This window comes from Vitis riparia, chromosome 15 (assembly GCF_004353265.1).
Source record: "Vitis riparia cultivar Riparia Gloire de Montpellier isolate 1030 chromosome 15, EGFV_Vit.rip_1.0, whole genome shotgun sequence".
In the NCBI taxonomy this organism is placed as follows: domain Eukaryota; kingdom Viridiplantae; phylum Streptophyta; class Magnoliopsida; order Vitales; family Vitaceae; genus Vitis; species Vitis riparia.
Window position 1 is genome coordinate 3,279,551 of NC_048445.1, and position 9,334 is coordinate 3,288,884.

Genomic DNA, 9,334 nt, shown 5'->3' on the forward strand with positions numbered 1-9,334 from the left:
ATGGGCTTGAGGGTTGGCCCTCTCCATCTCAGAGACTCCCTGGATGCAGAGGTTGTAACGGTGGAGCAAACTTTTAGAGTTCCTCTTTTTTTTTTTTTTTTTTTTCTTCATTTTTTTAGGCTTTATGATTTCGGATAGGAAAAGACGGAAGAGCCCACCCCCATGAGACGGTTGGGATTAAGGCGAAGTGGGTAGGCATACTTATTACTTGTTTTGTAGCTTTGCGGAAAGAGGACAATTTAGTCAACAAGTCACCGCTAGACCAGAGTAACGGCATAGAATAGAATATTATTATTTAATTATTACAATTCTTTTGAAGAACCAAACGATGTGGGGGTGTAGCTCATATGGTAGAGCGCTCGCTTCGCATGCGAGAGGCACGGGGTTCGATTCCCCGCACCTCCACAATTTTCGTTTTCGATGTAAAGACCATTTTCGCGAGGCAGAGTGTAGAAATTGAAATTTCTCTCTTATAAATTCTACATTGGGGTGATCACATTACATTGAAGCCCACCTGATTTTACAAAACAAGTTGTATTTGGTCAAAATACAACTTATTTCTACATGAAATAAGCATTTTCCCCCCAGTTTATTTGATCGGTTTTGCATCAATTAGTTATTGATTATTAGGTATGTACCCCCCAGTTTATTTGGTCGGTTTTGCATCAACTAGTTATTGATTATTAGTTATTACATACCGTTTAATCAACCCAAAAATGGTAAGGCAAGACTGGCTTAATCAGAATTTTACAATGAACAAAAAGGCATTGGCAATATCAGTCAATAAATTAGAGTTTTACATGGAAAATAATGTCCTTTCTACCTGGAGCTGCCAACTTATGAAGAAATGGAAAAAAATAAATAGTGGATACAATCAGAGGTTATCATGTCTTCCGCAAAGCTGCATTCTACCGGAGGAAGCCGTGTAGCACGTACCCTACTCAGCTCGTAAAGAATTGGTATCAAGAATAAAAGAATCACAGCATTCCTATAAGACGATTCAAAGACTGAAGAATATGTATATATATATATATAAGCTGCAAGCTCTACTTAGACCAGGCCACTGCATCGATCTCTGCCTGAGCGCTTCTGTATAACTCCAGCCGCTTAGCGAGGTTGGTCCGGCGCTGCATGACTGCAGGGTCCTCATCCAACAAAGAACCCAACTGCTTTGTCTGCAGAGAAAATAACAAAAGCGTAAATAAGCATCGGTAAGGGTTTTCAGCTGGGGGGGAGGGGCTGCAGTGAGATCCTCACCTCCTTTTTTCCCAGATCGGCAAAGAAATGGTCGAGTAAGCTGCGCTTCGCCTCACGGACTTGACAGTAAACAACGGACTTGGGGATGGAATTCCTCAGACTTGCAACCACCATAGTAACATAAGACAAGACGGTTGTTCCTGTTTTTTGTTCAAGATGACGAAAGGTAAAAATTAATAGACTTCAATAAGTGAGAGAATCAATCTTATTCCGTCTCAAATGGCATATTTTCTAGTTTTTTCATGTAAGTAAAGAATCATCATGATCATATAGGCATTTTTCTAGTTTTTTTCTTTTGTACTCACCAATTCGGCGAAGATATGAATCATTATATCTATCAAAAATTGAATGCGTTGGATTGCCCCCCTTCTCAATATCTTGAGGAAGTTTCCGGAAGAATTCAACTGTCAGGTAACTCGTCTCCATGTCAACAAGTTGGACAGTTGCTCTCCTACTTTCTTCCTTCATCCTGTCCAATGCTTCACAGGCTGCATTTGTGACCTCCACTCTCAGAGAGGGATACTGCTTTAGTTCCTGCATGTGATAGGAAGAAACATCCATTTGGAAATCCAGAGAATTAGAGATTAAAGGCTTTATCAGAGTAGAAGTATTTTCTAGTTTGTGTCTAATTAGCATACACCATGACTACAATAGAATGAAATACAGATAAAAATAAAGCAATTTGGAGATTGCATAATTTAAAACGATCAGGAACTTGCCAGAGTCTCACTGATAGACTTGTGAACTAGGTCCTTGAGTATAGCATGAACCTGAAATCAGGGAAAAAGAAACCAAATAATACTGATTAGCAATAATGATATGATATTATGGAGTATATCTGCAACAAAAGGACAGCAATTTTGAAAGAAAGGATAAGGATATAGAATAAACCAAGTTTGCATCCCATCCTCCGTAGAGAAAAGAGAGAACTCTAAAACTTCAACAATTAGAAATTTAACAAAGCTCTATGTCCAATGCTTGCCATGATATAATAATAATTAAAATGGGTAACCCTTGAAAAGGAAATTACAAGGATGCACAAGGATTTAGCAGTTAGGCAAGCAGGAGAAAGAAATGAATTTAAGAGAGAGAGAGAGAGAGGAACAACAATGTAAGCTGGCTCCAATCAAAAATCTAAAAATCCATCAAAAGCACTTGATGACATTTTGTCAAGCTCAAGTTTAATTGGTGTTCATGAAACCAAACCTGAAGCTGCCAAAAAACCATTTTTCTAAAGATGGTTGATGGGGCGTCAGCCCCCAACACCACCTCCCATCCGTTAGCGAAGAAAGCATTTATTATAGTGCAATAACAATATGGAATAAAACCCAGACTGAAATAATTATTGAATTTAAGAGAGAGAGAGAGAGAGGAACAACAATGTAAGCTGGCTCCAATCAAAAATCTAAAAATCCATCAAAAGCACTTGATGACATTTTGTCAAGCTCAAGTTTAATTGGTGTTCATGAAACCAAACCTGAAGCTGCCAAAAAACCATTTTTCTAAAGATGGTTGATGGGGCGTCAGCCCCCAACACCACCTCCCATCCGTTAGCGAAGAAAGCATTTATTATAGTGCAATAACAATATGGAATAAAACCCAGACTGAAATAATTATTGAATTTGAATGCCTACCGCATCAACAGCTGCCTCCGCTGGACCTCTAATAGTAACTATAGAAGACTCAATGAGACGGCGATATCCTTGTTCAGGAGCTATTAGATGAGGTTGATATCCATCAGCTTCGGTAATTAGCTTTTTTACATTCTCCATTGAAAGTTGCTTGTCAAATTGCAGCCTTTTCAAAGCAGCAGGTAGCTGGGAATCAAAGACATTGTAGACTTTGTCACCACCAGGGCGTCTGCAGACATCATTAGAACCCAATACTAAATTGGAGATATCAATGTGAATAAACATATACCGCTACAGTGCAATACAGAAAAAAACTAGATATTCATAAATTTCAAAAATAAAATCATATTAATATGAAACTTACATCCCATCAAGATGTTCTTTGAATATTTGATCGAAACAACGACAGATTTCCATTATCATGTACAATTTGCCCTGCATTAGTGGAGAAAAAACATCATCAGTGCTTCACATTTTATCCATAATCTAAAGAACAAGCATCATGGATTCTGGGAGTACAGTAGACGCTATGCAGAGTGAGAAAAGACCCAAGTTATTGTAGCCTATAACAAAGCCATCTCCAAGAACAAGATAATACATCTCACAGATATATTAAGCTAAAATAAAGAAAATCAGTACAAAAAAACCAAAATAAGAAGCAATTCTTACCCCAGCATCAGAAGCTATTGGCTTCCCGAGCCGGCTCAACTCTGACTCAAGTTCAGCAATAGTTTTGCTAATTAGAGATTGAAGGCCTGGGATTCGAGACTTAATGACGGTTTCCAAATGCTGAAAATTTAACATAAATTAATTTCCATGATAAGGATAATGTGTTTTGAGTAAATTTGCCAAGAAATAATCAAAACAGTCAACAAGAATATAAAGATCCCAACTCTTTAATCAAAAATAAGTATCATGAGGGAAGTGATATTTGGACACATATATCCCACTAAAGAAAATTTACATCAGAACAAAAGAATCTGTGTACCTTAGAAAGCATCTTTCCTAAATGCTCAGAACCCATCCTGTGAGAAAGATGCCTGTACTCTGGGCTGTTGGAAAAATACTCCCGCTCTCGACGGCGAGCAGCAATCATGTCCACACTTTTGTTAATATCAGCTTGAGAGCGATTAACAACACCAATCCAAGGAAACTGTAGCTTATATGACTTCCCTTCCAAGATCTAAGAAAGCCAGAGGATGAATTAGGAACAGTTTCCTTAGGTGAAATTTAAAACCTTCATATAATAAAATCTTAAACACACATAAATGAAATGAGCCTTGTTTTGTAGGTAGCATTTTTGTTTATTTTGGGAATCAAACCCAGAACATCCCATGAAAAGCAGTGAAAATTTAACTGCAACTGTTAAACTATCCAAGAATGAAGAAATCTCTATTTATGATCTAACAATTCTATGAAGTAGCATACCAAAAGGGAGAAATCAGCAAAAGATTGCAGCAAACAAAGAACATTGAAAACTCTCTAGTAATACATGCAAACATTTAGAATGGTTAAGAATCACAAGAGGGAAGAGTCTGAAGACAAAAATAAATGGAAGGGGCTAATGTGTAACTTCCATGAAAAATGATGGAAAATAAGCAGTTGAACAAAAGTTCATATTTTACCCCTATCAGCGAACATGCATGTGGAATTGGGGAAGAGTGATGTCACTAGCAAGAGTTCGGACTTAAGCCACTATGAGGTGGCCAATATATAGACAAAAGATGTCTGCAAGTGCTCCATATCATTAGGTTCCTTTTCATGACATAATTCACTTAACAAAAAAGAACCATTGTAGCAAAGTTCAGTAAAAATGAAGCAGGCTTCACCATATTTAAATCCCAGAAAGAATAGCTTCTGAAATAAAATAAGGGAATAGTACCACAGTAGTTTTTCTATATCAATCAAAAGCTAACTTACATCCACTGCATCAGTACCCTTGTCCATAAGATCAATCTTCGTCAAAACTCCAAATGTCCTCTCCCCTGAAAATTGGACACAAAAAAAATTGTGAATTGGATACTAAAAGAAGAGACTTATAAAATCACAAGGAATCAGAATTTCCAAGTTCCAAAAGATTTAACTTGCAGATGGTGGACACCTTCAAACCAATTTTAAACAAATATTAAACACTTTTCCCTGTTCAAATAAACAGAGCTTCAGATATGAATTTCATAATAACAATGTCTTTTTTGTTTTTTGGATAGTCAAAAAAGTGGAAGCACTCTTTGGAAAGGATGCTGTCCAAGAGAACACCAAACTAATTAATTCACGTTTGTTTTGGCTGCCTTCTTGTCCCTCTCCTTGCTTCCCAAACTACTTAATGCACATTCTCGCTTTGTGCTTATCTATGAATTAGACTGTAACGAGATTCTGCCAGAATTAGACACAACTTTCACAGTTTTTCCAATGTTAAAGAGGCAAGTCTTAATTCTCTAAGTAGAAAAAATAACAAAACATCCATAAAAGGAAGGACCAAGTGCTCTTTCATAATATACGGCAGATGGATAAACAACGACTGACAATGAAAAGAAAAAAACATCTTCCAAAAGGACCCAAAGGGACCCAAGAATCCCCATCTCAAGATGAAAATTTTAATTGAATTGGGTTGTATCTCCAATCTGCGCAAAGTATTTGCAAATCCAACTATTTAGTGAAGTGTATTTTATATTGCATATTATATCAAACAACCCATTCTGATGCATTGGACACTATCCAAGTCAAGATGGATCCAATCACACTCCAACGGTAGGAAGGTGAACTTATGTGAACTTTTCTTTTCAAGGTTCTCTTAATTTTCATATTCACCACCCGTATAAGCATGTAGGAAGCTAACTCCCCTAAAATATTGATCCGCTTAAAGAGAATGAGTCAATCCACCCAGGTGGAATAGATATCACAAGTGAAAAAGAAATTGATAAAATTTACCTCTGGGATCAACTTCACGAGAGATCTTAATTGCATCGGATGTAGCAAGATCTTGATTGGCAGGGGAAATTGCTAGAATTATACAGTTGGGCTGCCAGATAAAGAACATAGGTAAACCAATGTAAAATTTCACTTGCTAACATTTTTCTCATGCAAAAGAGTATGGAAAATCACCATAAAAACAAATTTCAAGAATCTATAGAGCTTATAAAGAATTAAATTATACCATGAAATCTGTAAAGTAGAAAGCATGTAAACTTATTAAAACAACAATCCTTGAAGATTTCTAGACATTTTCACCCTAATTCATTGAACTGTAATGAAGTTCACATATTTATGAAAAAAAAACAGACCAAACTTGAACAAAAGTTCTGAAGAACTTCAATGCATACAAAATCAAATTCTTCAGTTGAATTAGACACCTTCTTAAAGCACAGAAATCACCTTCTCAATAAAGGACCGAACCATATTCTCAATGTCATGCACAATGCTGTCAGGTTGACCCTCTACAGAATCCCAGCAACCATAATGTCAATTCACCAAGTATTAAATGACACAAAACACATATGACATGGAGAGGCATATGTAAACATAAACATATAGCAAAAATTAAAGGATAACTCACCAACAGCTACTTTTGTAAGTCCAGGAAGATCAATCAGCGTCAAGTTCACAACTATTAATGTCAAACAATCAAAGAATACATTATGTTACAACTTCTAAAAAATTATTCTTAGCAATGAGCAGCAACATGAATAAGGAAACTCCAAAAAAACAAAAAACAAAAAATGAAACCCATAACACTCTCACCGTTAGGGGAATAGATACTCAGATGAATTGGAACAGAAGAAATTTGTTTGGAGCGGCCTGTCTCTCGATCAGTTTCATCAGAAATTTCCTGCCTTACAGCAGCTACAGAAGAAAGAACCAAAATTAGCATCTAAGATGGGGCTAAGAGGGTATCAATGGACAACACTTTCCTACACAATAAATAACCAAGACCAAAACTAACGATACAACGAAAGCAAATAAATACTAGAAAGTACTTTTCTGAGAAGAAACATACCAAAATCAGTGAACCTCTTTCTCGGGAGGTGAAGGAACTCAGCATATTCTCTTCCTTCATCAATCTTATGAAGCTGTAAGACAAGAGGACGACGAGTAACAATACCTGCATATGATTTGCATCATTACTGTGTTTGAGTAAATGAACCTCTCTGATTATATTATTTATAAGTTATAATTTAGTAAGTTCATAAATGTAAATGAATCATATTAACACCCTTAATTACCAGATCCACGAGGCAAGAAGTCCTTTCCTACAACACTCTCCAGCACTGAAGACTTCCCAGAGCTCTGCAAATGAATAATTGATATCATGAAACCAAATTATATTTCAGAGTTTCGAGACCAGCTAAACCATGATTGACACGAATCCAACTGCATACGCCCAAAGAAGCCTTATGGTGTCACTAATCTTAAAATATAAGCGTCAAGATTAAAATTTTATTGTTCGTTTTTTCCCATGCCTTCTCTGACCAAACACACAGCTCAAAATTTGAGAGCTTAATTCCTTCATTTCTTATCATTTTTCAGCAACCAAGTAGGAACTTTGAATCCAAAATTTAATTTCTTTCGCTTCACAACTTTTACGAGCAACCAAATGGAGCTTAAACTTCAAAAGCTTAACACTTATCGTTGTCCTACCATTTCTCATCAACCAAGACGAGCTTCAGATCCAAATTTTAATTCATTTTCTTTTCATAACTTTTCTCAATAACCAAACGAACCTCTAGCTCCAAATTTTTAATCTCCTTTCCTTTCATACCTTTTCTCAGCAAACAAAAGTAGTTTAGATTTAAATTTTACATTTGATATATTATATTTTATTTTCTGTTCTTTTCCTTCGTTCTCTCGGCATCCAAACGCATGGCAAAGGAACAAATAAAACCAAAACGCACCAACAATTCAAAAAAAAAAAAAAAACTCTTAACGTCTAAAACCAACAAAGAATCTTTCAAATCAAAATCCGAATACGAAATCGAGATCTGACCTGGCCTCCGACGACGGCGATAGCCGGCAACGCGTCCCAGAGAGTCGGCAACGTGCTTTCTTCACCGTAATCGCCGAGAGCGGTGCAAGCCCTCTGGATCTTGTTGACCAATGAGATGAGATTCTCCATAAGAGGATCGGCGAATAGGCTCCGACGGTGATTTGTGGCGGCGAGGAAGGTCGGTTTCGGAGATTGGCGAGTTGACTCGGTGCACACGGAGAGAATATTTAAAATTGTGAATGCAGCGTACGAAACGAACAGAGATTGAGAGTTGTTGGAGCGTGTCAAAACTTTTAAATGAGATTGGCGGTTCGAACCGGGTGAAGAGTGAACCTGGGCCGTATTTAGAAACCTTCCACATTCTTCTCTAAATGACAACCGCTGTCAGAAAATGTTTTTAAAAATCATTTTTAATCATAACTTTTTCGCCATTTTTATATTTTTTAGGTTATGTTTGATTTTTTAAAATAAAAAAAAATTACAAAAAATAATTCTCTTGTCTTTAATTTCATTAAAAAAAATACAAAAATAAATAAATATAATTAAAATTAATTTAAAAAATATATATTTTTAACTATTTATTTGAAGCAATATTGGATATAAAAATTAAAATTTGAAATATATTAATTATGTTAGATTTTTACAAGTGATGTGATGGTAAGATGTCCTTCCAAACTGCATGAGTGGTGTAGGTGATCAAATTTGAAAGGAGAATTAGAGTGAAATGATAAGGGGAGTTAAGCAATGTTTGGTTATAAAGAAAATACCAAAAAAAGAAAAAAAAATATTATTATTCTATGCTTCAAATTATAATGAAAAGAAAATATAATAAAAAGAAAAATAATAACTACAATTAAAATCAATAAATTATTTTTATATATTTTTAAAATTTTATTTTACTTATTTTTTTCTCTTATATAAAATATTAAATAATTGAAAAATCTATAAATTTTTAACTAATATTAATTATGTTTGATTATTTTCATATTAACAATGAAATTCTTTCATACTACTACATTTTTAGGACCAAACATAGCTGTTATCATATAAAATATAAAAGAAAATGAGAAAATAATTAAAATTATTTAAAAGTTTATACATTTGATTCCCAAAAAACACTAGAATTAAAAAAATGTTGAGAAAAATCATTTTCTCAAATTTGTTTTTGACATGGAAAATAGTACAAAAATAAATAAAATATGATTAAAATTTGTAAAAGAACTTTTTTTAAAATATTTAATTTTTATATAGAAAAGTTAAAATAAATTAAATGAGTTTGAAATGGTATATAAAGTAAATTATTGATTTTAAACCTATTTTTTATTTTTTATCACTTTTTATCTATGTTTACTCTCCCTCAAACTTTACGAAAACCAAATACACCTTGAATCTTTTTTTATTTTCCTTCACATTTTTCTTTAGTTCTTAAATCTTCCAAGAACTAAACATAACTTTAAAAAAATTT

At 34.6% G+C, this 9,334-nt stretch overlaps 1 protein-coding gene and 1 non-coding gene across 3 annotated transcripts; one reads left to right on the top strand and one right to left on the bottom strand.

Moving 5' to 3' along the window:
- Window positions 1-332: 332 nt before the first annotated feature.
- On the top strand, window positions 333-405 carry TRNAA-CGC. The gene has a single exon. It is a non-coding gene; the product is annotated as a tRNA-Ala (tRNA).
- Window positions 406-722: 317 nt separating this feature from the next.
- On the bottom strand, window positions 723-8,141 carry LOC117932660 (dynamin-related protein 5A). Of its 2 annotated transcripts, XM_034853937.1 has the most exons (16): window positions 7,870-8,140; window positions 7,109-7,172; window positions 6,883-6,987; window positions 6,627-6,728; window positions 6,442-6,492; window positions 6,261-6,322; window positions 5,817-5,907; window positions 4,809-4,873; window positions 3,877-4,071; window positions 3,558-3,677; window positions 3,253-3,323; window positions 2,892-3,117; window positions 1,977-2,027; window positions 1,563-1,791; window positions 1,258-1,397; window positions 723-1,175 (listed from the first exon to the last, which is right to left on the bottom strand). In XM_034853937.1, exons 1-16 carry the CDS (start codon window positions 7,996-7,998, stop codon window positions 1,047-1,049), a joined length of 1,830 nt encoding a protein of 609 aa, XP_034709828.1. In that variant the 5' UTR covers window positions 7,999-8,140; the 3' UTR covers window positions 723-1,046. The 2 variants fall into 2 exon arrangements, with proteins under 2 accessions (XP_034709828.1, XP_034709829.1); XM_034853938.1 differs by lacking the exons at window positions 723-1,175; window positions 1,258-1,397; window positions 1,563-1,791; window positions 1,977-2,027 and adding an exon at window positions 2,050-2,585 and having other exon boundaries at window positions 2,857-3,117; window positions 7,870-8,141.
- Between the last annotated feature and the right edge of the window lie 1,193 nt (window positions 8,142-9,334).

Excerpts from the sequence above, each read along its gene's own strand:
- LOC117932660 (XM_034853937.1), bottom strand. The coding sequence starts at position 7,998 with ATGGAGAATCTCATCTCATTGGTCAACAAGATCCAGAGGGCTTGCACC. Across the intron at positions 4,874-5,816 it reads TCGTGAAGTTGATCCCAGAG|GGGAGAGGACATTTGGAGTT; the intron begins GTAAATTTTATC and ends TCCAATTTTCAG. Across the intron at positions 4,072-4,808 it reads AGGGTACTGATGCAGTGGAT|ATCTTGGAAGGGAAGTCATA; the intron begins GTAAGTTAGCTT and ends TGGCTTTCTTAG.